This window comes from Penicillium cinerascens (genome assembly GCF_028974065.1).
Source record: "Penicillium cinerascens strain IBT 15544 chromosome Unknown contig_16_segment0_segment0, whole genome shotgun sequence".
Taxonomy (NCBI): Eukaryota; Fungi; Ascomycota; class Eurotiomycetes; order Eurotiales; family Aspergillaceae; genus Penicillium; species Penicillium cinerascens.
In genome coordinates, this window is record NW_026695286.1 from 2,489,656 (window position 1) to 2,515,465 (window position 25,810).

Genomic DNA, 25,810 nt, shown 5'->3' on the forward strand with positions numbered 1-25,810 from the left:
CGCCGAGGTGAGGTATTCGTGTGAACCCCATAGCCTAGTACCAGACCCGTTCCCCCAGCCTAATCGCCGTAAACAAAAACAGCCCCACCATCATTAGCCAAGATCAAATCGTCAATAAGCAACTTAGAAAGAAAAAAACGCCCGTTCAGCACTTTGAGCTATCACCTGAGCAGTCAGGGTTTCTAAACTGGAATCCCGCAACCTGGCGTGCGCGTGCTTGAGCTCGATCCATCATGGACCGAACATTGATCTTCGCAGCGGACTTCTCCAGAAGCCTCCAGGCGCCACTGATAAACCCCTTGGCCTCCTCGTTGACACGAGTTGAGCGACTGTGCAGGACAGAAGAGATGCTGCGGAATCGTTGGATGGCATTGCTGGCAAGGGCCGAAAGCTGTTTCGAACGTGACAGAACGCTGTCTCGAGCATGGAGGCCGTCGAGGCGGAGACGCTCGGCGTTATGCCGCAAATCGTGAGATCTCTTTACTACGTCTCCAGCAATGACCTGAAGGTCGGTGGAAAGTTGACCGTAGATGTCAGTCAGGTCGGTGGAAAGTCGGCCGTAGACATCAGCCAGGCCGGTTCGAGCAACTTGCAAGTCTTTCGTCACTTGTGAAGAGACCACCCGGGCTGCGCGTCTCCAGTTGGCAATCTTCAACCACGGAGTCCCGAAGTCAACCACTGTGGTCTGGTTGATGGGGGCCTTGGACTTGCCAACGACTGTAACGTTGACCAGACCATACGCTTCCTCTCGATCCAATCTCAGCGAGTAGACGTCATCAAACAGCCGAGACAACTCATAGGGAAGAGCTTGATCATATCGATGAACGCTGACATTGAATCGTGCCTGCTTCTTGGGAGATGCAAGGTTTCGAGGAGGCTTAATCACCACATGGCAGTCCCCAACGACTTGAATTTCAAAGATATCCGATTTAGAAGAGCTTTCAATGGTAGGTCCGGTCACCCGGTCCACAATAGAACAATCAGAAATCTGACTTTGTACCAGTCCCACTTGGCCGTATGGCCGAACAGACAGTGCGGTCTGTCTCACGCCTTCCAAAGTCATTGCAGTCGTCGGAATGGGCGCAACTGAAGGGGAGGACATCTGAGACAGAGCGGATCCGGCGATGTACTGGGTAAGGACAAGAACCACCGTTTTGACAGCTGCATAACCGATTGAAAGGGCGATGGCCGAAATGAGGGTCAACGTGATAAGACGCAGCATTGGGGCAAGATCCCAGGCCCTGGTGGCATATGACGGAGGAATCCAGTTCAACGGATACTTTTCAGGGTCGGTAAGCGAGCAACGTTGAGCCAGGTCTGGAATATCGGGGGTGGTCTTGTGCACTTTGCTGGGATAGAGCTCCATAAGTGAAGCCAAGTTTCTATTGAGTTGGCTAGGAGTAATGCTCTCGAAAGTCTCCAAGTCGATTGGGTAACGTCGTAGGAGTACCGTTTCCCCGGTCTGGGAGTTTCGAGACTCCAGACACATGTGAAGGCTGCTGTGGTTCAACGGGATGGGATCACCTGCCAGCTCCCACATTGGCTCCTCAGAAATCACCATTGCGGGTATTCCATGTCGCTCCAAAAAGGTATGAGCGAGCCGTTGGGTTTGCACGACGGCAGCATCATCATGACCGGACACAAATATGATCGCCATGTCTGGAAGAGTCCATTCCGATGCCGATGAAACACAATATTTATCTCCGTTCCACCATGAGCGACAGGATGGCCGATTTTTGAACGTCAAATGCAACGTACTCGGCTGATCCTTCTGGGCATCCACGGTAGCTTCCGTGCACTCGTCCACCACAAGTTGAACATGGATCGGGAGCAACTCGGCAAAGTTGGGCACGGCACCAGCTCCAAAAGATGTCGGCACAACATGATACCGAGAAGACTCAGCAGAGCTGGCCTGCGATCCGGTAGATGAGCTTGATACCAGAACGTCACCGATCTTGTCAAGAATGATATTCCGGTACTCAGGCTGGCCAATATACAACACGCGGAAAGGTTTGTCGAGATCCAGGCTGTATTTGGTCATGGTTTGTTGGACCGTGGCCATTAGAATGGAGTCGGCCGTGTTCGACGGCAGCAACATGGTCGACAGTCGGCTCTTCAATTCCGAGGCCATTTTGTCGTCGAAGATGCGGGTCGTATGCTTGAACTCGACTCGCTCTGACTCGGGCCACTTCTCAGGCTCAGGGAACTCGATCGACTCGGATGACTGACGAGGTCTGGTAGTGAGTCCGCTATCATCGATCGCCCCCGCAACATGAGTATAGAGCTTGGGGAACAGTTGAGACCCCGCAGTGCTCTGCGTCTCACCCCGGGATGCCTCCTCATCTTCCTGGTCATGGCGATCTTCTTCATCAGGCCCATCGGCCTCGCTGCCGCTGTATCGTTCGTCGAGACTGGCGACATCATCGGGGGTGGTTTGGTCGATCAGCGACCCGGTATCAGTTTGTTCGGAGCGAGTTCCATCCTCTGAATGTATATCGGATACGCTGAGGGTAGCCCAGCTGTCACTCAAGGACTTGGCATGAGAGTCGGAGGGTCGATCGGAGGTCATGTTGTTGGCGGGCCGAGAGTGGGATAACCACTCCTCTACAGAGGCCGTGAGCGGCGGCAGGGTCGGATACTGAAGATGGGAAGCCGTGTAGGCGCTCTTTGGTCGCCTGGGCGACTCAAAAGCATCAGCCATATTTCCGAGAAGAACATAAGGTGAGGGTTATCTCAAAGGAAGAGAGGGGCAGAAAAGGAAGGTGTAGCATACGTTGGAGATGACCGGGATGCAGGCATGTGCCCCGGTGGGTCCGATGGAGTCGCTCGTCAGGTGGTGTCTGACTCAGGGCAAGTGCGGGTTTGATGAGGGTGCAAGTTCAGGTAGTCAAGTTGGGCAGAGACGGGGCACCTTTGGGAAAGAGGGGAACCCTTGGAAGCCGTGGATGCACTTTGACCGTTGGAGTTGATAAGCATATGAGAGAAGGATGGCGGGGTTCGGTACAACTTACACGGTCCTTCCCATACGAAGGTACAACTGACCGTCTGTAGGCACGTACCTTTGTTCTAAGCCGTTCGTGTTCTTATTTCCACGGCTCACGGTCAACGGTCATCAGTGATGCTCCGACAATAATTACGTCGCCGATAAGAGGCCCACTCCACTTTGCCCCACCGATCTCCGCCCGATCGTGGGGCTTGGCATGTTGACATCGGTTATACTCTTGGAGTATTTCCAGAGTCATTCTATACACGACAGATCTCATATTCAATAGCCTTGCAACGTTCTGCCCAAATGTATTTCGGCGTTCGGGTCTCAGCTCCGAGGAGGAGGAAGTAAAGATTGTGCAGCAGGCTACGGACAAGGAGACCGAGAACCAGAGCCTCCCCCGGCAGCCTAGTGAGGAGTAGGTCCACCTGGCCTTTCCCGGTTTTCTGTCAGAGAACCGATTACGAAAACCCACTATTTCGCTAGCTTTTTGCGCTTGTTTAGTTTTATCTTGAATCAATAAGAATCTCCACATATCCTAATGCTGTATAGGAATTTTTAGTATTTGTGAATTACTTCAGTACCTTCAAATAAGAATCTTAATCATTATATATCTAGAAAGTCTTAGGATTTCTTATTAGAGTCACAGGTTTTACTAGATTCCTAGAACCCGTTAGCAGACAGGGGTTGAAACGTAACTAGCCGAAAGCGAATGAGGCTGAATGCCGATGGCTTTTCCCCTCCTTCCCTTATTACACTTGGAATCTCACCCCCGCCATATACCCGATTAACTGTGTGCCGACTTCGGCGTGTCTATTATTCCCTGTTGTGTTCTCGTCATGTCCAACCCGGAGGACTACACTATCGGTTGGATCTGCGCCATTACCGCCGAATATGTTGCCGCCCAAGCCTTCCTCGACGAAAAGCATGACGGTCCTGCATATGTGTCACCGCACAACAAGAACGACTACACTTTGGGTAGAATTTGGAAACATAACGTGGTCATCTCCGTCTTGCCTATGGGAGAATATGGCACGTCCTCGGCAGCTCGGGTGGCAGAAAACATGATGCATAGTTTTCCGAATATTCGCATCGGCCTCATGGTCGGTATCGGCGGAGGAGTGCCCAGCCAAAAACACGATATCCGTCTTGGAGATATTGTGGTCAGCATTCCTGGCAATGGCCAGAGCGGTGTCCTTCAGTATGACTTTGGCAAGACGATACAGGGCCAAAGGTTCCAGACCACGGGCTTTCTAGACCAGCCACCTACCATTCTACGCGCAGCAGTAAATGGCCTCAAAGCGCAGTATGAGGGCGAAGGCCATCAACTCGACGAAGCGGTCAACCAGATCCTTAGGAACAAGCCACGGCTGCGGAAAAAGTATCAGCGCCCAGATCTAAATAGTGATCGACTATACCGAAGCCAGATTGTCCATCCCACAGACAGTGAGTTATCTTGCGCTTTGAATTGCGGTGACGATCCATCTTGCATTATTTCGCGATCTCCACGCGCCGAAGATGATGACAATCCTGCGATTCATTACGGCCTGATTGCCTCAGCCAACCAGCTTATGAAGGATGCTTTGCTTCGAGACAGATTGGCTGCGCAAGCAGATGTTCTGTGTTTTGAAATGGAAGCGGCTGGACTGATGAACCACTTTCCTTGTCTTGTGATCCGCGGCATCTGCGACTATGCCGACTCGCATAAGAACAAAAACTGGCAGGGGTACGCGGCACTGGTTGCAGCAGCTTATGCCAAAGATCTTTTACATCGGATTGTGCCCCAGCAGGTGGAGAAGGTAGCGACGATAGCGGAGATGGTGAAGGATGGAGATCAGCATAATCATATCACATTCGGAAATCAAAATTATGGCTCTCAGGTTGGTGTGAATAATGGTTCAATCAGCGGGACTTTTGGGACCAAGTGATCAAGGTTCCATATATCAGAGAGGCCTGGTCAATTTCTGCTTACAGGACTTCTATGACGATTCCTTACGCCAGATTTGTTTCTATGTATTTTCAATATAGATCAAATGATACGATGTGGGCTTCTTGCTACTCGGTGGTCTCGAAGTGGTCTAATGGGATTGCTCTGTGCATCATAACGATGTGTGCAATTTCCGCCATCCTTCTTTTTTATGCTCTAAATCACCTACCTATCAAACTCGACAACGATAATATCCGTCTCTAGTGCATGTCCCCCCTTTTTGACAAGTCCACCTGCGTCCAATTCCCACTCTCCAGACCCCCAGAGCACTTCCTTAACAGCACAAGCACCAGCAGGTAACTCAATCGATACAGACGATGACCACGAAGGTGTCTGTAGTGACAGAATACTGATCAACATCCTGTTCCCAACTTTCCAACCAGAAACATCCATTTTGGAATGCCCCGTCACCGACAGAGGAACTGTAGAAGCACCCAGCAAGAACCGAGCAACCTCGTCACTTGCAAGCACCCGACTCAGCTTACTCGTGATGTTAGAAAGCTCACTGCTAGTCGGGTAATCCCACATCACGATCCCCTTGGCATTGTGATTCAAATTCAGCATGGTCATGGTCACCTCCTCCGCCGCAGTGGGAAACCTGGTCCAGTAGGACTGATTCCCAAATGCCATTGGCACGCCCCAAAAGGTCTTCGGTCCTCTCCCAAGCCAGGATTGATATTCAGTCCAGATATCCAGCCTAGTCGAGATATCCTCCATGTCCCCATGGCAGTCATCGCAGCCACAGCAGCCATACGTGGTGTTGCAGACCGTGTCATAGACCGTGGACCAACTCGTGTTGACGGCGATGGGGTATACATCTGACAGGACAATATCGGCTCCAGAGGAATACTCTTCATAGTAGAAGTTGTAGCAGTTCAGGCACAGAGAAACGGGATGCCATGGGTCCAGCGATTTGATCAGGTCGTAGGTAATCTTGGTCGCATTCAGTGGGTCGCCGTGACCATCAGGTTCGTCACCTGTGTACCAGAGGAGCATGCTTTTGTGTGTTTTAAGTAGATCGACTTGGTACCGGACTGAGCTGAGGTTCTGGTAGGTCCAACGCATGTCGTACATCACCCACAGTCCGATTTCGTCGCACTTGTCCAGGAATGTATCGAATTCGGTGAAGTTGAAGGCTTCATTGGCGAGTCCTGCGTTGGGTACAACGTGGATGATATTGTAGCCTTGGTCTTTGAACCTTTGTACGTTGCTCAGGGACTTCTCGAGCCAGCCGTCCCAGCTGACGTAGTAGGAGTATGGTAGTAAAGAACTCCATGACGAATCCTTGGTGGAATCCTGGACCAGAAGCCCGCCGTAGAGACTGTCCAGCTTCGTTATGCTACCGCCGTCTGTCCGCTCTGGTAAACGGTAGAGTTCCGTGGTTGCAGTGTAGACGCGACTACCATCTTGGCGATTGGCTTTGAGGTTTACACGGTAGGGCTCAAATCGTGGAGCAAGTCCCTGTAGGGGAAACTCCAGCTCATTTGATGATGTATTGACAGTTACCGAGTGCTTCAGGTGCAATTGAGCTCCCTCTACGGAGATTTCAATATGGAGACCCTGGCACCCATGGCCTTCGGTCTCCAAGGGTTCACCGTGGATGTATGAGATCTCCGCATCAACAATAAAAGACCCCTTGTCATCGCCGGGAGCATACAGATTCATGCGCGGGCGGACTTTCAGATCTAGAAGAGGCACAGCAGATCGAGCTGGACTATCCAACCAGCCTCCGGGCTCGAACGAGGCATTGCTAGAGACGGTTAACTCGGTCCCCGAATGAATTAGAATCACATACGTCGATTGGTAGGCCTTGCCGCACCAAATGTCCACGCCAGGAGGATTGTTAAAGGCCGCAGCTAGACCCAGGAACAAGAACAGCCACATCTTCAGGAAACGTGGGGGCAGTGTTCTAACTGTAGAAAGGGGGGTTGTTTACCGGCATATTGCCCGTTATATTTACCCCCTCACCCCACAACTTCCCCTCCTGAATGTCACCTTCCCCTCCAACGCTGCGTAGGCCTGATAGCAAATGTCGCATCGGTGTCTATCAGAAGCAACATGAATTACTACTAGCGAATCACAATTGGTTTTGAATTGGCCACCCGCTAGCCGAGTTTCCTCTTGCCTTCGTGACGCGTCTTCCATGTCAATTGATAATCCAGATCGACAGGCTCAACAAGGCGACAGGTCTTATCTCACGGCAAACGGTATCCAGGGCCCACTCTCTAGTTCGTTGTGGAGAGAGGGGAAAGTCTGTGCTCGCATGCTAAGCACTTTAACCGCCTTGGCTCTCAAGTGGATCAAAATACGCGTATTCAATTGCCGATGGATGACCCCAGTCCAGTTGTGATAATCTGCACAAGGGCGAGCAATCTACACCTATATCAAATGAAAAGAAAACCTCGGATGAGTGCATTATACTGATCTCATTCGCTGCGTAAACCACCGGGTAATTATTCCATACTCTATAGACAGCCATGATCAAATCTGGTATTTGCGAGATTTGGAAACAATGCGAAAGGGGAGACTCGTGGGATATGCCACGGGGACAAGGACGTTTGGGGGAGGGAGACGAGATATGTACATTTCATGGATGCATGCTCGAAGACGGGACCACGGGTGGAAGGGTCGGCGGAGGCTGGGAAGAGACGAAGAAACAAATGGTAGTGGTGACAAATAGGAAAGTAACCTGAAACAAAACACAAAATCGCAGGACGACAGGATTGTTGCCATCATGCTTTCCGGGAACATCCAACCCCATACCCCCCACCTTCCGCATCACTGAAGCACAGACTGTATGTCCATGTAACGGAGAAAAACTGATTCCTCTGGCAACCCTCCGGAGAGGAGTGCGTTGGAGAAAGGCTTGGAAAAAAGAGGACGGGCTGCCAGCGCGAGAGGGCAGGATATATAACCATTGGCGAACGGGCGTTATGATCGCGTGGTATCGACGGCCACGAAGGACCAGACGACGGCCTCCCTCCGTCGAACAACCAAAAACAGTACACTGCCAATCCCAGTGACGTGGACAACACGCTAGATGAATATGTCAACATGGATGATAGACATGGTCACGCCATCTTCCAAGTAGAAAAACCGACAGATCCGTTGAACGCCGCCTAAAAAGAAACCCCGGCCAACATAACACGCAGGCTTCAGCAGAAAACTCCCAAGGGACAAGCCCAGGTGATGCTCGAAGCCGAATGGAAAGCATGTGGAAGCAGGTAATGAAACGATGCATAGAAATGGCCGAGGCGTTTATGATGGCTTTACGGCGAGGCCCAACCACCAGCGACCTCAACCCATTCGGGCAAGCAGCTGCCCTGCTTGCCTTCGACATCGACAATGTCGGTGTCACAGCGGCATCGGCATCCAACTCCGTTCTCCTTGACCGGGTCCGACGTAGCCCAATACTCGTCTTCTTCAATCCGCTTCTTCTCGTCGTCGGTGGTCTTTTCAAGGTAGGGCTCACGCGGTAATTGCCGTGCGGGAGCGTTGGCTGGGCAATGTTGGATCGTGGTGTGTCGGTAACCGAAATCACGGAAGTAGTGGATGTCCTTGACACCGAGAAGAGCACCGGCCGCGAGGGAATGAATAGGTGCGTCACCCCAACGTTCATTCCAGAACCCACCACTGCGATCCATCATTTGGAAGAAATCTTCGTACTCCTTACTGCGGAACCAATCTAGGCGCGCAATCTCGAAGTTACTCCAGAAGTGACACATGTTGTAACTTTCGCCCTCCATGGCTTCCGGGTCAATATCATCGAGACCGTTGTCGCCAATTTCAGACTGTAGAATCTCCTCGGGGAGTTTCTCCTGCTTCTTCTCTCCCTCTGGCGGGGTGGTCTCCTCTGGGCGCTCAAGGAACATCTCCCACAGACCCTTGGAAGGCAGGTTGTTCTTGCGCTTATAGGCTGAGGCATAGCGGAAAATGTTGGGAACTGTCTCGCGAAGTTCCTTGACAGCAATGGTGAAACCGTATGTCTTGTTCGCCTCAATCATCTTGATGAAGGGATCACTGCTTCGTGTAAGTGACTGGACGGGTCGCAGGACAGATAGGATGGGCTTACTATGTGATATCACAGAAGTACTTGATCTCGGGCTCCAGGCGCCAGTACCATTCATATTTCATCAGGAGAGGGTGCTTGTAGAAGTGTCTGGTTATCTGCGTCAGTATTGAATGTACCGCGACGGTTAAGCGGGGCCACTTACCCCGAGTAAAAGCGGCACATGTGGTGATAGCTCTCCATACCACCATACATGATAGCAGCATCACCTTGTTTCCGAATACCTTCCTTGGCAACCTCGTGGTCAACCCAGTCGGGGAAACCCCACATGGAGTTATCGATCTTGCCGAACTCCACAGGAGCGCTGGTGTAGTTCTTCACGGTGGCCCGGAAGTCCTCGTCGAAGTCTCCATCGTTAAGGAAGACGTAGGGGTAGTGATACCAGCGGTTGAAGTGTCGCTCGATCGACTTGAGGGACTGAATGACACCGTCCAGCTCCTTGTTTCTCGCGAGAACGACGAAAGCGGCGTTGGCGCGAGGGGCCTTTGCGATTTCTGCGTGATCGATAGGCATACAGCCGGTGGCAAAGACTTTGTCATGCTTTTCGCTGATTTTGCTATATCGGAGGCGGCAGGGGTTAGCTATTGCAACGTTGGGGGGGGAACCGGGAGGTGACACGAACCGAATGGAGGGCGGAGTGCCCGCTGGAATTAGGATGCCCCCGGGAGACGAAGGATGTCGGACGAAAAGAAGTAGAATGAAGACAATTACAAGGCATGGAAATAGTAAAACAAATCCCAGGGGTATAGAAATGGAAGAATTGCCCTTCAACCGAATGCGCCGACGGAAGAAGGCGAACCGCGGCGAGCCGTGGCCCTTTTCGCGGGAGACATCTTCTAAGGGGAGGCTAGGCGCACTGGGCAGCCGTTTGGTGATGCGCTGAATGAAGCTCATGGCTGCGATGGGGGCACGCGTCGAAGACCCACGGTGGCCAAGTCAACGGGACCCAAGCAGCAGAGCCGGAACCAGGCGTTATCGACCCCAAACGGTGATCAGGGGGGGGGAGGGGCGTGACTTGTCGACGGGTCGAGCGACGACGAGGGGACGAGGAAGAGTACCGGAGTGAACGGGTACCTTTTTTTCGGAAGTGACGATCAGATCTCACAAGACAAAACGAGTGGCCGGAGGAATGCCTCCTTTCTCCTTCCCCCAACTAACCTTCTCAGACCCAAGATGGAGAGGAGGACGTCGGGAGCAACGCAAAGGAGGTAAACGATGAGGAAAATAAGGGGTTAGAGGACATGAATATGGGAAGGTCGAGGGGGCCAAATAAGAGTGGAAAGAGAAGGGAAAGGGAGATGGGGATGGGAGAAGGGTCTGCCAAGACCAGGGAGGCGCAAGCGTTTGTGGCCCGTCACACCGAAACCGTTAATTTCAGACCTCGCCCCTCGGTTCAGGGTTGAAACGATGAGTGAGCGTATTAGCCTTGTTATCCGCGTGTATTTTACTTGGATAGGAGATTTTCTGGGGTGGTTTTCTTTTTTTCGATTTTGGCCGTACAGTTGACTTGGTCCCGTTCGGTCTAGTTTCATGTTCTTCTCAAGGTAGTCGGTGTTGGTGTCAACCGTCGTGGACTTCCCCTGCATAGCGCTGTGATACCCACGCGGTGCGCGGTAGATGTAGGTACATCCGACCTACGACAGACTTGGCTTTTTTTTTTCTCGAAGCTTAGTCTATAAACGGGTCGTGTAGATGGTATCTAGGTGACGATCCAGGCGATCTTGGTCCACAGGTTCTTCTCGTGGCAACGAAGATGGCAAATATTACTCAGTACCTGGTTCCTATGTATCCAGGTACTTAGAGGTACTTATAGGGGCTCGTCGATAGATCTCAGGTACTCCGTACATGTGTACCACAGAGTACCTCGCTGCAAGGCGGCTCGTGTGCGTCGCGCACCTGGAACTAGCGTCTGTCGATCGAGGGTCCAGGGCGTCGGCGACGTCTCGGCCATTATGCCGAGTGCGACCGGAGCCAATGGCGGCGATATACGCGGACAGTACAGCAACAGAAGCAGCTCGAAATCAAATAAAATTGAAATGAGCAAAGTACCAGTACCTCTCCGTGCATATTCGCCAGCACGGAAAAATAAGTACAGTACCAAGGTCCAGCCAATCTGCGGCTCCACTCACTACGGGCGATGTGGCCTAAAGACGGAAGGGAGGCGGGTCTGGACCCGGACCCGGACTCTGTTCGTGTGCCTGCTTACTCGAAGGACCCGGTATGTCTTGGTATTTTGATGTCGATATACTCCGTACTGTGTATAGCAAAGGTCGAGGCTGAGTACTTAGGCAGCCAAATAGGTACCTAGTCTAGCTCTGGAGTATAAGTACAATCACTGGACCGCTGACTTCATCCGTGGTCAACCTTGAAACGGATCCTAGAATGACTCGTTCCCGCCCTCAGTTTGACATCAGCCCAATATATTATAATGTGACCCTCGCCTCTGACCGGGTCATCCCCTAAAGGCTATTTCTCTCGGGCCTCTCCGACTTCGTCGATGGGCAACGATCGTCGAACTGCAGAACGTCGCGGGGGTTACCCCCTTTTCCTGGAAACCTTGATCTAGACCTCTTCTCTTCTCTCCTTTGTACATGTCTGCACGGCCACCATGAATCAGGTACTGGCTCGTCCCTCGTCGTCGGAGGGACAGAGCAGCAGATCCCCCGCCATTCAAGTGCCCAACCACGCCGTCCATTTCCGCGCGCCGCCCTCCCGCAACGGCCATGTCAACCTGGGTACTTTCTCACCCGTCAACGAGAACGGTAGCTTCGAATTCGACCGCGTCTTGAAGTCCGGAAAGGTTTGCCGTCGCGTCAAGCACAAGCATGTCTTCCGCGCCTCTTGGAAACCCGCCTACCTCGTCCTGCGCCCCAACCTTCTCTCCGTCTACAAGGACGAGGAGGCTACCCGTATCCGCATCTCCATCAGCCTCTCCGAAGTGACGGCCGTCGCGCCGGTCAAGTCTCCCCGTTCCAATCGCCAGCACGTCTTCGGTGTCTTCACGCCATCCAAGAACTATCGTTTCGAGGTTCTGTCCGAACGCGACGCCGATGACTGGATCGATCGCATTCGCGCCGAAGTTCCCGGCAACGAGGACGAGGTGGCCTTCATGGCCCTGTCCAGGAGACGCGAGTGCCCCGCAATCCATAAACAGCTTATCGAAGACACGACCGACCACTCTGATTTTGATGTCGCCGGCCGTGCCAGCTCGCCCGAACTCGGCCGAGCACTGTCCCCAGGCCCGTCTGCCCGCAAACCCTCCTACATTCAGGATTACTCGGGAAACGAAATCACTTCTTACTCGGAGCTTTCAGACGGATCGCCGCCCACCCGGAGCAGCTACCTGCGCTCCATGCCATCTATCCACACCTTATCCCTTTCCGCCCCGGAAGACAAACCCACGTCCTTACCAACCTTACCACGGGACACGAGCAAATACTCCGAACTCGGTATCCTGCGCGATCCGGAACGCGTAGTGTGCCAGGGATACCTGCAGGGGCTGCGGATCAAAGGAACCGTGCGGCAATGGAAGCGGCTCTGGGTGGTGCTACGGCCCAAGAGTCTGGCCTTCTACAAGGACGAGCAGGAGTACTTGGCGCTCAAGATCATATCCATGTCACAGGTGATTGATGCCGCCGAGGTCGACCCCATGTCGCGGTCCAAGACCTTTTGTCTGCAGATCATCGCCGAAGAGAAAACGTATCGGCTCTGTGCTCCAGATGAAGAGTCCCTGGCGCGCTGGCTGGGCGCGTTGAAGAGCGTCATTGTCTTCCGCAAGAAACTCGGTGCCACCCCGGCTGTCGCGACGTAGGCATTGCATATCTGCTTGGGTATACTCGTTCTTTTCCCTTTGCATTTCACCATCTCTACCGACCGTGGTTCCACTTACCCTGTCTTTCTCCTGCCGCTTTACCTGATATCCGGCCGCTGGCCTAGTCCTGTCTTTCTAACATTTCATTTACATCGTTCAACTGAATATACCCAGGTCTGATTCATAGCGTCGAGGGAGCTGACAGGCGTTGAATCTTTTGCACTGTTCATAGGGGTGGCTCTTTTTTCTGCATTCTTTCCTCACTTCCCTTATGTTGTCCTTATCTACTTGACACCTACTAATTTTCATTGGTCTATTAATTGATTGAAGATCCGAGGCAAGTGGTTTTGATGCTCTCATAATCTGTTGGATTTATAGCGATGTCCTTATCTCTCGTTGATATTTGGGTACCCACCTAATTATAAATCAGTGGCTCCTTGAAATACAAAAGAAGTCGAAGTCAATTTAAGAGCTTCATAATAACTCTGAACATTCGCTGCATAAAATGCCATGTACAGACGCAGTTGTCTCTGAACACGCTAACTCGAAATCAATCTACGGTGGCACCAGAACAGTGCGAAACGATTCCGGAGAAATAGGAATAACAAATGTACAGATGCGCTGCAGAAGACAGTATCTAGAGGAAATAAAATACACATCTACCTCACTTCATCGCGAGGAATGCTTTCATACTCGCCAGATGATGCCCGGGCTATATCAGCTGAAGCGTCATCTTCTTGAGTCTTGCTTTCGTGGTTGACAACCAGGAAAGAAAGGAACACGATCGCAGCACCGACCCAGTATAGTGGACTGGCGTACTGTGATTGTAGTACTATCTGGCCGACCAAGGACAATGGGATGGTCAAGCTGAGACCGACGGTCACGACGAGTGGGGTTGTCAGGAGCATGGCGTAGGCCCAGGCTATATCAGAGAGGAACGAGGAGACAGAGTTGACCTAGAAAGAGTCAGTTTTGATGCCAGATTTACCCAAGGCAAAACAATCACGAGGAATCTCATACCAAGATAATAGTCCAGATCCGCTTTGTTTCAGGCAGCGAGAAACTTTCGACGCCCGTCCAGTGCAGAATAAAGAAACCGGGCCACAGCATCACGAGATTGAAAAAGCCGACAAGACCGAAGAACAGTTGCATGTTCACCTTCGACTCGTCGCCCACCTGCTTCTTCATCACAATCGTGTAGACGCCGTACATGATGGCGCTGAACGCTGCCATGGCGTCGCCGAGTGCAATCTCCGCGGTCGTCTTGTGCGGGAATGAGCTCTCGCTACCATCTGGGGTTGCGGTATCGTCTGATTTTGAGAGGTCCACGCGCGAGATCAGGATGATTCCAATTAGAGATGCTACGACGCCGAGGAATTTGCGGACGGTGAATTTCTCGACTCCGATAAAGGCTCCGAAGACTAAGGTCCAGACACCTGCGTAATTATCAGCTATCAGGCACCATTGCTCTACATTATCGGAGGGCTCTTACCGCTGGTGGAAGTCAAAATGGTCGTGCTTCCCACGGTCGTGAATTGCAGACATGCCAGGGCAAAGTAGTTCGCCTGTTCAACATCACGTTAGATTCGACCAGAGCTCAGTGCAGGCGATATTGGCAAATAAGACATACAATAAACTGTGACTAGTTAGCATATCCTTTTTCTCTATAAACCCAAGAGTACATACCCAAAGTAAACAAAACTGGAAGCTCAGTTTGGCCGTCGCTTTCAATCCGAGCTTGCCGTCATCCGATTTCGGCCGCAAATCCCGCGCGGTATCGTCACCACCAGGTTCATAGTCGAGAGACCCAGCGCGCAGGTAGTCATGTTCCTCCCCATGTTTGGGATTATCCGAATCCAAATGGTGCAGTAGACTCCGGAATGAGTTCACTCGGGAAATTCTATTGGTGCGCCAGAGTCCCCAGGTGCGGCTGATAAGAATGGTAACCAGGGGCATGGTAAAGAACGAGGTGTTGATGTAGGTCACAAAGAAGGGCTTGGGATAAGTTTTATCCGCGAAGATGGTCTGTATAGTGTCTCGCTGTTAGTATCCGGTGCATCGCAAGTCCAAGTGGCCCTGGAGAAGGTTGAACGTACGCTTCCTAGGAAATTTGAGGCCGTCCACAGGAACACCACGACCAGGAGCAGACCGATACCCAGAGTCCGTCGGGCTACGCCCAGGACTTTCGGGCTAGGAGCGTTGGCGGCAGTTGCCATGGTCGCAGGCTTGAAGTGTGTCTGACACACGAGTGATTGAGAGGGGCGGCTCAGATGGGGGCATGCCGGGTCGGCAAGGTAGCACAAGAGGTGCAGGTCACGAACATCGGTCAGCACCCCGGAAAGAGAGTCAGGTGAGTCTGAGGACTTGAGAAAACTCCCTGTCCAGCAGGAAGAGCGTGGGGGGGACACGCCAAGCCCGGATTGGGATGGACGATAAGGATGTGAGGGTTCTATCGGCGGTTCTTCCGCCGGAGAAATTCACACATGATTCCTCATAGCGCAACGTTGTATATTGAAGTGTACGAGACATTTTCAAGACTACAGATGAAATTCAAAAAATACATGTAGAAAAAAGTAGAAAATAGCACCCGAGTGGACTTAATACTGGAAACGATCGTATTGCAGTAGACCTAGAGATCACATGCCCATTAACAAGGCAGGGCCGAGCAATCCATCGCGCTCGAGTCCAACCCAGTTTCTTCATAACTGCAAGCCGAGAGCATCTACAGGACAAAAACACGTCCAAACATACCAATGACCTTCTCTACAAGCGGAAACCTTCGGAAACCGAGAAGCACCAGCAACGGTATGACATAAAAAGGAAACAGAGAAAAGAGGATATCGCTGAAACGTCATGAGTATCGGGCAAGGGTATCAACAGGCACAGCCATCGCGCTCATTGTCCAGATGGATGTTGATCGGGTCACTGAATTCGCCACTGAACTCCTCGGCCTCTTCCTGTGCGAGGGCACTCCGGGCAATGACTAGTGTGGGTTAGCATAATGAACATGATTCATGGTAATGTTGCGGTGGCCTCACCTTCGAAAGCCTGCTCAACGTTGACGGCCTCCTTGGCACTGGTCTCAAAGTAGGGAATGTTGCCCTTGGACTGACAGAATGTCATGGCCCGTTTCCCGGAAATCATGCGCTTGTTCTCCTCCACGTCGATCTTATTGCCGATCACCACCTGCATGTCCATCAGTATCGGGGTTTTGTAGGCCACGAAAGCCGTCAATCGGTGTTGCTAAGATCCGGGGGCTTACAAATGGGAAATTTTCGGGATCACGAGGGCTAGCCTGGATCAGGAACTCGTCCCGCCAGCTGTCGAGTGCCTCGAAACTCTTGGAGTTGTTGACGTCGTAGACCAGGACACAGCAGTCGGCTCCCCGGTAGAAGGCAACGCCCAATGATTGAAACCGCTCTTGGCCGGCAGTGTCCCAAATCTATTTGTGGAAAGTTAGTTGAAAGATCAATCTTCGTCGGATAGCGGAGCGGCCGTTACCTGCATGGTCACTAGTCGGTCATCGACGAGGACTTCTTTGGTCAGGAAATCAGCTCCAATAGTGGCCTTGTAGCTTCCACTGAACTTCTTGTTGACCTAATGAACCGAAAGAGCGATACGTTAGCGCTGTGAAAATGGGAAACTGTGGACGGGCGCTAGCTAAATGGGTCGAGAGGGAAAAGGACGCACATATTGGTTCATCAAACTGGTCTTTCCGACACCGCTGTCACCGAGAATGATCACCTAGAGCAGAAAGACGACATGTTAGCAAAGAGTCGTAGCAGACTATCGCGTGCCGGAGCTGCTGCGGAGATCGTACCTTGAGGAGGACCTTCTTCCGTGACGCCATGGCAACGGTGTGACTGGGAACCCTTGAAAAGAGTGAAATAAAACCAACAGATATAGGCTCAGAGGCAAATTAGAGCTATTCGGAAAGCCTGAAGGGGCTGAGGAGAGTGAAGATCGCAAGAGAGTTGGAGTTGGGTTGCAGCGGGTGATGATGCATGGCCGGGCGGTCGAGGGGGGCGGTGGAGGCTGATAACAGATAGCGTCGACATCATCGCATTCGACACATTCCCCGTTTCCCGATCTATCCTTCTCGGCTGATGGCCCAATGGAGAGAGGAGTATCTGGCTGCCCTTGCAGTGCGGGACCAAAGGGAAAAGGCCAACTCTGCACTCTACGATGCCTGTTCGTTCTCTGAATCGTCCTTCCACCCCGTCAGTCTACTTGTTACTGACTACTCCATAGATTCTCGGCTCGCAGATCGCACTGCGCAGCTCACCACCCCCTTGGATTCCAGCGCCGGCCCAGGTCAACTGAGGCCCTCTGGCCATGAAGCTCGTACTGCTTCGCCTCCGGTAGCGACATCCAAGAAACAGCCGACCGAGGGATCTTCTGCGACCGACCTTTTAATCACTACCCGAGCAGACTTGTCAGAGGCACAGCGATCTCGCTCAGAACTACAAGGCCGTTTGGACAGAGTGAACACGGAGTACGAAAAACTGCGCAAAAAAAATGCCCAAGATAGCCGGCGACTCAACGCTCTGGACCACGAAAGAACAAATTTACAGTTGCGCCTGAAAGATAGAGATGAAGAGCTCCGACAGAAAGCCAAGTTATTGGAGGTAGGCAGTTTTTACATGTCACAGATTCCACCGAAGGGGTGTTCTATTGGCTCGGATGGGAACCGTGATTGACATGATCTGACCATTTTACAACAGGATTTCCAAGACGAGATAGCGACACTCAATCTGCAGCTCAATATGGCCGATGAGAAGTCAAGCAAACTTCAACGTGAGAATAAGGAGCTAGTTGACCGCTGGATGGCACGGATGGGCCAGGAAGCTGATGCCATGAACGATGCCTCGAAGTTCTCTTGAAATTTATGGCTCTTCTCAACCGATGCTTGACAAATTCTAGATGCCACACTCTATATGCATATTGACCAGATAAACAGGAAGATTTAGCTCATAGATCAGACTGTCTTTGTACAAGTCGAATTGGTATCATACATATAAACCGGGGATATATCCAACAGGAAACATGAAAATGTACACAAACCAAAAAAAGGCGAATTTACCCAACTTTCAATCCTAAAATGATCTGTCGATGTCTAGAGCGAGTTCTCCATGAATCTCTTCAGTCGAGAGCTGTCCTTGGTGGCAATGAAGTAGGTGCCGCCGACATCGGTCCAGCTGACACTGTTTGACCAGTAGTTCTTCTGCTGGACCTTGAGGAGGTTGATCGGGGAGTTGAGATTGCGCGACTGGATCTTGTGGCCGGCCGGGACAAACGACTTGAGAGAAACTATCTTGCAACCTTCTTTCATGTCGAGGAAGTGATTGATCAGCTCGTTGTTAAGCTGGGGTGTAAAAGCTTGGTTGTTGATAAGCACCACGTCTGCTCGCTTCAACACGTTGACGATACTCTCCTGTTCCAGGAAGTCGCCGCGCACTAGATGCGTCTTGCCCGGTGCGATTCCCCAGAGACGGCAGCGGGCTTTGAACTCGGATTGCTGCAGCTCGGCGAGATCGCACGCATTGTTCATCATCTCGCAACCCCAACTCTCGCAGCCAACTTCAAGCGCTGCTTGAAGAACAACGTTGCCCACGCCCGAGCCGAGATCAACGAAGACCTGACCTGACTTCAACTTGGTCTCCTTGAAGATATTGCTGATGAATCTGGGGAGAAGTTCACCGTACACGTTGTCCGTGCCGTTCTCGTACTGTCGGAGAGATTCAACTCGGGGTGACACCGTTCGCGCATAGATTTGGGTCAGAATTCGTTCGACCCAAGGTAAACTGATGAGCTGTGTTGTGTCTAGATGCTTCGCAAGGCTACCGCTCTCTCTCAACCGCTGAATCGCCTTGTTGTAATCCTCGACGGCCTCGCGGAACTGGCTCTCCGATGTCACAGCCAAAGCACGACGCAGTCGCCGTCTGATCCCACTGGTCTCGTTATTGAACTCATCCGCCTCTTCAGCCGGTATGTAATTGTCGGAGACGGTCTCGATAACCTGAACGATGTCGTCGATGGGCCGGAAGTCCTCGTTGTCTTTTGGTATCATGGAGTCGAATCTAGTCGCAGGAATCAGCAAAACTCCTTCCAAGTCATATTAACCACCAGAGGCGCATACCGCTCTTTTTGCGAAGCACTAGGATACTGCAAGAGGATCTCCGTAGGCTTGCCCTCGACGCCAAAGGCCGGCTTAAATTTCCCTGCTTTCTGACGTGACGTGATATCCACAGCATGCACCATCTTAAACGGCCGAGTCCCTTCATCAGAAAATGCCTTCACCGAGCGAATCCGTCTATCGGGATCGGGTTCCGCGCTGGCGCTCGTGCGTGCACGCTTGCGCACTTCGAACGAGGTATCGCTGTCGCTGGCATCGTCGTCGCTTGAAAGCCGAGTCTCCGGGGTCAGTCGCTTCCGTATGCGATTAGGAGGGGTGAGTCGCTTGGAGGGGCGAGCATCCGCGTCACTCGAGACTGATCGGGCTTTGAGCGCGTGCGTCTTGCGGCTCCGTTCCGACGACGACTGGACTCGAGGGGTCCGCGAGTTCGGAATTTGTGTTGTCGACCGTGTCGGGGCAGCCGGGGCTTTTTGAACGACTTTGCGGATCTGAGTCTTCTGTGGCTGCAGAGAGAAGGCCCCTCCTTTTTGGAGGTGGTCGAAAAAGCCCATGAGGGAGTAGTGGGGAAGAGGTAGGATAGTGATATAGACAAGAAAATGAAGAATTAAAACATGCACCGAAAGAACATGAAACAGAGCCAAGTATATAAACAAACCCCCAGGGCTCGGAGAGTTGGAGAGGAAGGAAGAAGAAAAGAGGAACTATCAATAAGCCGCCACTCGGGGAACTTTAGGAACCCGCGCCCGCGGCGGTGGTCCCGCGTGGTTCTTGGCGAACTCTACGTAAAAACGTCGTGCACGTTAGGAGCACTGGAGGTCTACAGGTGCAGGTTGGCTTTTAGTAGCGTGGGTATCTCCCTCGATTGACTATGTAATGCTCTCTATCCACAATGGTACATTTACGCCTTTTTCTTCTTCGCCAGTCTCTTCTGGGCCCGGATATCCTTCTTCATACGCGAATCCACAATCTTGTACTTGCCCTTGACACCCTTGGGACGACCGGAGATACCACGGTTGGCACCCCGGGCAACCACCAGCTTGACTTGCTGCTTGGGCTTCTTCTTCGTAGCCTTACTCATCAGCTTGGTGATGGCCTGGGACTTGTCCCGCTCACTGAGTGCCTCGTCATCGGCCAGCAGAGCAGACTTCTTGCGCAGCTTCTCCAGCTTCTGTGCCGCCTTGAACTTCTTGCGGCCCTTGGCCTCCATCACCTTCTTGATCGGACGGGCATTGATAGCACGCATCTTCTCCTTGATGGCAGCCGCGGCGGCCTTGGTGATCGGGCGCTGGATCTTGCTGTGCTGGTTCTCGTCATCCATGAACCAATCCGGCATGCCATCCACGTCACGGAACGAATAGCGGTTCCAGCCATCGTCAACAACGTCTGAGGTTTTCTTCTCGCCACTAGCCATCTGCTGAGCCAAAGCCATGGCCTCCGCGGTGATGATATCGATGTCTGCGTTGATGTTAGAATAACCCTCTTAATCATTCACAGTAGAGTGAGACTTACCAAGCTGGCCGTTGGGCTTTCGAGGGTCTTGCTCCTCGGGCTCTTCGTCAGAGTCAACCCATTCCGACTCCTGCTTCTTTGCTTCTTTCTTGTTCTCCTTCTTGTTCTTTTGCTTCGGCGTAGGAGCGGGAACCTCTTCTTCATCCATCTCGATGTCGCTGTCTTCCTCCTCGTCCTCATCCTCGTCTTCTTCCTCTTCCTCATCATCGTCCTCATCCTCCTCCTCGTCTTCGTCTACCCCTTGGAAGATATCTTGGTCGAAGAACATAGCAGCGTTGTTGGAGAGGCTACCAGACTGAGGTGCCCGGACTGCAGAAGCGGCAGTCTTGGAATCCTCATCCTCTTCGTCCTCATCATCGCTCTTGTTCTCGTCGGAGAAACCCTCCCATGCCTCGGACTCGTATTCCTTACGAGCCTTCTTTGCGCGCAGTTTTGAGTCCCTGTCCTCCATGCGCTCTTGGTAATGCTCGTACATGGAGTCGAGTTCCCGCTCCAGGCGATCGCCATCCTCGTCGTCATCTTCTGACTCGGACTCAGACTCAGACTCGTTGTCGCTCTCAGCTGGCAGATCACGGGCGTTTACAACCGCATCTCTAGCATTTGCCCGATCCACCCGTTTAAGAGAGAATGTGGTATCGTCGCCTCCGGGTCCATGCTGCTCCATGCCGATATCCATGGGGGTGGTCATATGCATCTGCATGCGGACAATCTCCTTTCGCTTCTTCTCGTTCTCCTTGCGGCGCTCTTTCTTGTCACGGGTGCTTTCCTTCTCGCGCATCTTCAGCAGCTGTTCCTGAATCGCCAATTCCTCATCCATCGGGGCAATCTCGGCCACTTCCTCGGACTCTTCCTGGTCCTGGTCCTGCTTTTTCTTCACGACGAGGCCGAACTTCTCGCGAACCCTCAGGCGCCATCGCAGCAAGTTGCGGAATTCCTTCTTACCAAGAATCTTCAGATCCTCGCAGCAGGTTTTGATCTCGTCCGTAGTTTCCTCAAGTCGGTTCACTGTGGACAAAGCGAGGTCTCCACTGGGTGGTTCCACGAAACTGAGTTTATTGTATTGACCCAGAATGGCGATGGGGTCTGTAGTATTGATGAATTCGGACACCGGGATTTCCTTGAATTGGGTATAGTCTCCCTCCTCGTAACCTTCACGCTTGCGCTTCTTCTTCTCTGGGTTGAAAACCTTCGCTTCATTGTTGGGAGTGGGTGCTGAAAGTTCAGCAAAGACATGCTTGGGGTCGAGGAATTTCGGGTCGAGGCGCTTGGGGGCCTTAAATCCACGGCAGACGACGAAAATTTCGGCAGACACATTGCGCGACGAAGGGGGCTTGGTCGCCTCCACGGATGTGAACAGCTGCTTGAACACCCACAGAAGAGGGTTGTAATCCTTAGACCGGAAGACCTTTGTGACGAAATTTCCACCCTCCGCCAAGAACTCCGTTGCCAGCTTCAGAGACTGAAGGACCAGTTCTGCTTGCGAGAAGGCATCCTGAACCCAGGCTGTACCGACATTGGGCGCACCATCGTGAAGAACGGTGTCAGCCTTCCAGTGTTTGAGGTGGCCTCGAATTGTAGCACGACACTTCTCGGTAGTGATGTCGCTCTGGAAAGTAATTGCTCGAGGGATGGGTTTAATCGGGGCGAGATCGACACCGATAATGAGACTCTGCGCGGGCATGCATTCCGCAGCGACTTGACACCATGACTAGGCGGTTGTTAGAAACGATTTCTGCGGAAGAGAAGATTTGTAAGGAAAACTTACACCAGGTGCCGCACATAGGTCAAGAAGAACTTTGCTCTTCTCCAAGAACCCATACTTCTTATTCAGCTGAATCAACTTGAAAGCAGCACGGGCTCGGTAGCCCTTCTCCTTCGCAAGCCGATACCATTTATCCAAACGACCTTTTCCGTGCTTGGGAGAGTCAATACAAAGGCCGACGTGGAACATGCGCGAACAGACATACCTTTTTCTGGATCGCCATTTTGAATCACGGGCGGTCTTTTCAAAGACCTTATTGCCCTGAATGCAAGAGGGGAAAAAATGAGTGATAGAGGTTGTATACCCTTCGATCCCAGCGGCACCGCAGAAAAAAAAAGTCGACTTATCGCTCACCGCCCTGGAGTGTTGCCGTGTTGTGGCCTCAGGCGACAGTCGCAATCACCAGGCACCCAAGACCATGTGACATGATATCAGCCATCCTGGCTCGTGGCGCTTGTTAACTTTCTAGATCATTTCATATCGGTGGTTGTGTTTTGGTTGATGGGACTTAATGAGACTATCCTCGCGTCCATGACACCAAAGAGATCTCGCAAGAGAGTGAAGCCCAGCCCTGGCGAGGACTCACCGTCCCCCGCGTCTCCGAACAATGCTGCCCGAGATCGCTCGGGCTCCAAGTCTCAAGGGCCCGCCGTAAGTCTAGATGCTCGAAAAGCTCATTCTTGATCTGTCACTAACCACTGGTGGTCCCTTCTATAGACCTGGTACCCTGGAAATTGGTCGGCCATCTCGCGGGTGTCCAAGGCGGCTCCAGTTACCGAGGTTGCCCGTGAGAGCATATCCGTCGCTCAAAACGTAGCCTCCAGCGTCGCGGGCACCTCCGCCTCTCTCCTCGATACCTCCAAACAGATACATCCGTCTATTCAACTGACCCGAAAGGCAGGGGCGTCAACTCGATCACTGCCCGCCGATGCGACTACGACCAGGGTCAACATTGTGTCGGACGCATCGGCCTCCACAACGGCTTTGGATAAGCTTGAAGCTCCGGCAGCTACAGGAACGTCAACGCCCGACAAAGAGACTACTGAAGAAGAACCCTTAAAGCCCGTAGAGAAACCAGCAGAAGCACAAGAGCCCGTCTCTAATAACGCTGGCACCGATCCCAACACGTCACAAGCAGATCATACTGAGGCATCTGGCGGGTGGTTTTCTTGGCTACACAGGGCAGGCAATACCGAAAAGAGCGCTGGCCCGGAGTCTGCAGAGACGGCAGAAACACAGTCTGACCAGGACCAGACTACGAAGCAGACCGACACACAGCCAACCACTCAAGACTCGCCCGCGCCGGAGGACCAACAGGTACAACAGCCAGATCAGGTTTCACTACAGGCCAATACTATAACCGAGACTGCTTCCACCGCCCAGAAGCGTTCTTGGCTGCAGATGTGGTACGGATCGGCCTCATCGAGTAAGCAGGGAGAGCAGGCTACGGTGGAACCGAGCAAAGCCTCTCCGGCAGAGCCCCAAATATCGGTGAATGAAGACGTGAATATGTCACCTAAAGATCCGGAAGAAGAACATGAAGAGGCAGCTGATCCGCCAAAGCCTCCTGCTGAAAACACAAGATCCTTTGGGTGGTCATTCTGGTCTAAAGATTCGAAAGACCCGTCTGTTCAGAAACCACAGCATGTTGAAGGAGTCGAAGCGACAATCGATCAAAACTCCCCGCCACGGGAGACATCGCTTGAGCCGGACCCGGAAACCAATGTCAACATTACCAAGAAAAGCAGTGTCAATGTCAAGCCGCTCAAGGACAAGAGTGCTAAAGATGGGTCTGTCTCTGCTATGGAAGCAACCTCTGCATCCGCACCACTTGCCGAGCCTCGACCAGCCGACGTCACTGCTTCAAAGCAACTACAGAAAATCCTCCCCAACCAAGTGCTTCCACGCTTCGAAGACACGTATAATTTAGAAGAATCGCCAACCATTTTGCAATCTCTTGGTCGATTCCTTCATTACACCAAAGGCCCGGAACACAAGCATGTGTTGCGAGTCAAAGAACCTCCTCGTATCAAGCGAGCCTTGGCCATTGGCGTTCATGGCTATTTCCCCGCGCCTCTGATCCGGAGCGTGTTGGGTCAGCCTACGGGTACATCCATTCGATTTTCAAATATGGCCGCGGAGTCTATTCGAAAATATACGGCTGATCATGGCTACTCTTGTGACATTGAAAAGATTGCATTGGAAGGAGAAGGTCGCATCTCCGAACGAGTGGACCTGCTATGGAAGCTACTTCTCAACTGGATGGAAGAGATTCGAAAGGCTGATTTTATCATGCTTGCTTGTCACAGTCAAGGCGTGCCAGTCTCAATCATGCTGGTTGCAAAGTTGATATCCTTTGGCTGCATCAACGCCTCGCGTGTGGGCATCTGTGCCATGGCAGGTGTGAATATGGGCCCCTTCTCCGCATATCGATCTAGATGGATCAGCGGATCAGCTGGTGAGCTCTTTGAATTTGAGCTACCTTTCAGCAAAGTCTCCAAAGACTACGAGGCTGCATTGAAATGTTGTCTTAACTTTGGTGTTCGCATATCATATGTTGGAAGTATCGATGATCAATTGGTCTCACTTGAGGTTTGTTCGCCTGCCATTCACCATGATGAACCAATTTCGCTAAACAAATTTGACAGTCTGCCCTATTCTCTCCAATATCCCACCCATATATCTACCGGTCCGTTTTCGTAGACGGCAGAGTTCACGCTCCGAGCTTGTGAGTCCATTCACCGCGGAAAGCCAAGGGCGGCTCCATGCTGATTCTATCTCTTAGCCTCTCGCATCTTGTTGGATTCGCTCTCAAGCTTCGAAACCTTGGGGTCCAAGATCATGGGCTTATTCGCGAACTCAGCAGTCCATTGGCTGGCAGTCTCTACACCGGGGAGGGACATTCCCGTCTGTACGATGACGAAGCCGTGTACTAGTATGTGTGATCCGTCACTTCTGATAGCTATTGTCCTAACTTTTTTTTCTTCTACTAGCATGGCCATCCAATTTGCCCAGGAAACCTCCACTGTCCCAGACGCCAGCCTACACATCAAAAGGTCCGGCCCGGCCATCCCCAACCCATATATCCTGCCGTTCGCCATGCGTGGCCTTTTGGAAGAAGAACATGTGCGGCGCGAGCTACAAGAAGAAATGATGGAGCTCCTGCGCCAGTTCGATGACTGGAAGCCGTCAAGCAAGGTCTTGAAGGATGTCAAGTTCCGACTTGAGGGAATCCGGTCAAAGCTATAGTTCCTCACATTTCTGCATTACCCTCGTTTTAGCGTCCCTTTAGCGACTCCATTAGAGGAAACATACAATTCCTTGCACATTTTTTGATAATAACATCTTTTGTCTTCTTAAAGATGAGAAAAGGTCCCTTTCATTTGGGTATTAAATAGAACTTTCCGATATACCTTAATTACATGCATCATAACCATAAAACCAAACCCCTTGGAATGTGATGAATAATTTATGATGTCGGTAGTAGAGGAGAAGGGGGGGGGGCGAGTGTGTCGCAGAAAATGCAAGATGCGCTGGGAAAATAGGGCTT

The 25,810-nt window shown here is 52.0% G+C and overlaps 11 protein-coding genes across 11 annotated transcripts; 4 read left to right on the forward strand and 7 right to left on the reverse strand.

The window, feature by feature from the left end:
- Positions 1–145: 145 nt before the first annotated feature.
- Positions 146–2,701, reverse strand: N7498_000920 (uncharacterized protein; the record flags this gene model as incomplete). Its single annotated transcript, XM_058447983.1, has 1 exon — positions 146–2,701. One exon carries the CDS (start codon positions 2,699–2,701, stop codon positions 146–148), a length of 2,556 nt encoding a protein of 851 aa, XP_058313394.1.
- A 1,124-nt stretch (positions 2,702–3,825) lies between these two features.
- N7498_000921 (5'-methylthioadenosine/S-adenosylhomocysteine nucleosidase family protein) lies at positions 3,826–4,914 on the forward strand (the record flags this gene model as incomplete). The annotated part of the gene is made up of 1 exon (XM_058447984.1): positions 3,826–4,914. The coding sequence occupies one exon, from the start codon at positions 3,826–3,828 to the stop codon at positions 4,912–4,914; it is 1,089 nt and encodes a 362-aa protein (XP_058313395.1).
- Positions 4,915–5,041: 127 nt separating this feature from the next.
- N7498_000922 (uncharacterized protein) lies at positions 5,042–6,857 on the reverse strand (the record flags this gene model as incomplete). Its single annotated transcript, XM_058447985.1, has 3 exons — positions 5,042–5,078; positions 5,143–6,723; positions 6,769–6,857. The coding sequence occupies 3 exons, from the start codon at positions 6,855–6,857 to the stop codon at positions 5,042–5,044; spliced, it is 1,707 nt and encodes a 568-aa protein (XP_058313396.1).
- A 993-nt stretch (positions 6,858–7,850) lies between these two features.
- N7498_000923 (glycosyltransferase family 15 protein) lies at positions 7,851–10,307 on the reverse strand. Its single transcript, XM_058447986.1, has 4 exons — positions 9,665–10,307; positions 9,188–9,598; positions 9,046–9,132; positions 7,851–8,993 (listed from the first exon to the last, which is right to left on the reverse strand). Exons 1-4 carry the CDS (start codon positions 9,934–9,936, stop codon positions 8,243–8,245), a joined length of 1,521 nt encoding a protein of 506 aa, XP_058313397.1. The 5' UTR covers positions 9,937–10,307; the 3' UTR covers positions 7,851–8,242.
- Positions 10,308–11,650: 1,343 nt separating this feature from the next.
- N7498_000924 (PH domain-containing protein) lies at positions 11,651–12,853 on the forward strand (the record flags this gene model as incomplete). The annotated part of the gene is made up of 1 exon (XM_058447987.1): positions 11,651–12,853. One exon carries the CDS (start codon positions 11,651–11,653, stop codon positions 12,851–12,853), a length of 1,203 nt encoding a protein of 400 aa, XP_058313398.1.
- A 659-nt stretch (positions 12,854–13,512) lies between these two features.
- On the reverse strand, positions 13,513–15,069 carry N7498_000925 (DMT family transporter; the record flags this gene model as incomplete). The annotated part of the gene is made up of 6 exons (XM_058447988.1): positions 13,513–13,809; positions 13,874–14,289; positions 14,346–14,418; positions 14,484–14,489; positions 14,540–14,878; positions 14,950–15,069. 6 exons carry the CDS (start codon positions 15,067–15,069, stop codon positions 13,513–13,515), a joined length of 1,251 nt encoding a protein of 416 aa, XP_058313399.1.
- Positions 15,070–15,602: 533 nt separating this feature from the next.
- On the reverse strand, positions 15,603–16,765 carry rab7 (Rab family GTPase YPT7). The gene is made up of 6 exons (XM_058447989.1): positions 16,674–16,765; positions 16,544–16,597; positions 16,355–16,450; positions 16,116–16,295; positions 15,892–16,039; positions 15,603–15,836 (listed from the first exon to the last, which is right to left on the reverse strand). The coding sequence occupies exons 1-6, from the start codon at positions 16,701–16,703 to the stop codon at positions 15,727–15,729; spliced, it is 618 nt and encodes a 205-aa protein (XP_058313400.1). The 5' UTR covers positions 16,704–16,765; the 3' UTR covers positions 15,603–15,726.
- Positions 16,766–16,959: 194 nt separating this feature from the next.
- N7498_000927 (ATG16 family protein) lies at positions 16,960–17,736 on the forward strand (the record flags this gene model as incomplete). The annotated part of the gene is made up of 3 exons (XM_058447990.1): positions 16,960–17,044; positions 17,105–17,481; positions 17,578–17,736. 3 exons carry the CDS (start codon positions 16,960–16,962, stop codon positions 17,734–17,736), a joined length of 621 nt encoding a protein of 206 aa, XP_058313401.1.
- A 233-nt stretch (positions 17,737–17,969) lies between these two features.
- On the reverse strand, positions 17,970–19,540 carry dot1 (histone methyltransferase DOT1; the record flags this gene model as incomplete). The annotated part of the gene is made up of 2 exons (XM_058447991.1): positions 17,970–18,933; positions 18,993–19,540. The coding sequence occupies 2 exons, from the start codon at positions 19,538–19,540 to the stop codon at positions 17,970–17,972; spliced, it is 1,512 nt and encodes a 503-aa protein (XP_058313402.1).
- Positions 19,541–19,819: 279 nt separating this feature from the next.
- Positions 19,820–22,549, reverse strand: spb1 (rRNA methyltransferase spb1). Its single transcript, XM_058447992.1, has 4 exons — positions 22,466–22,549; positions 22,264–22,413; positions 20,499–22,206; positions 19,820–20,444 (listed from the first exon to the last, which is right to left on the reverse strand). The coding sequence occupies exons 1-4, from the start codon at positions 22,481–22,483 to the stop codon at positions 19,888–19,890; spliced, it is 2,433 nt and encodes an 810-aa protein (XP_058313403.1). The 5' UTR covers positions 22,484–22,549; the 3' UTR covers positions 19,820–19,887.
- Positions 22,550–22,791: 242 nt separating this feature from the next.
- Positions 22,792–25,509, forward strand: N7498_000930 (uncharacterized protein; the record flags this gene model as incomplete). The annotated part of the gene is made up of 5 exons (XM_058447993.1): positions 22,792–22,911; positions 22,978–24,852; positions 24,909–24,988; positions 25,046–25,195; positions 25,254–25,509. 5 exons carry the CDS (start codon positions 22,792–22,794, stop codon positions 25,507–25,509), a joined length of 2,481 nt encoding a protein of 826 aa, XP_058313404.1.
- Between the last annotated feature and the right edge of the window lie 301 nt (positions 25,510–25,810).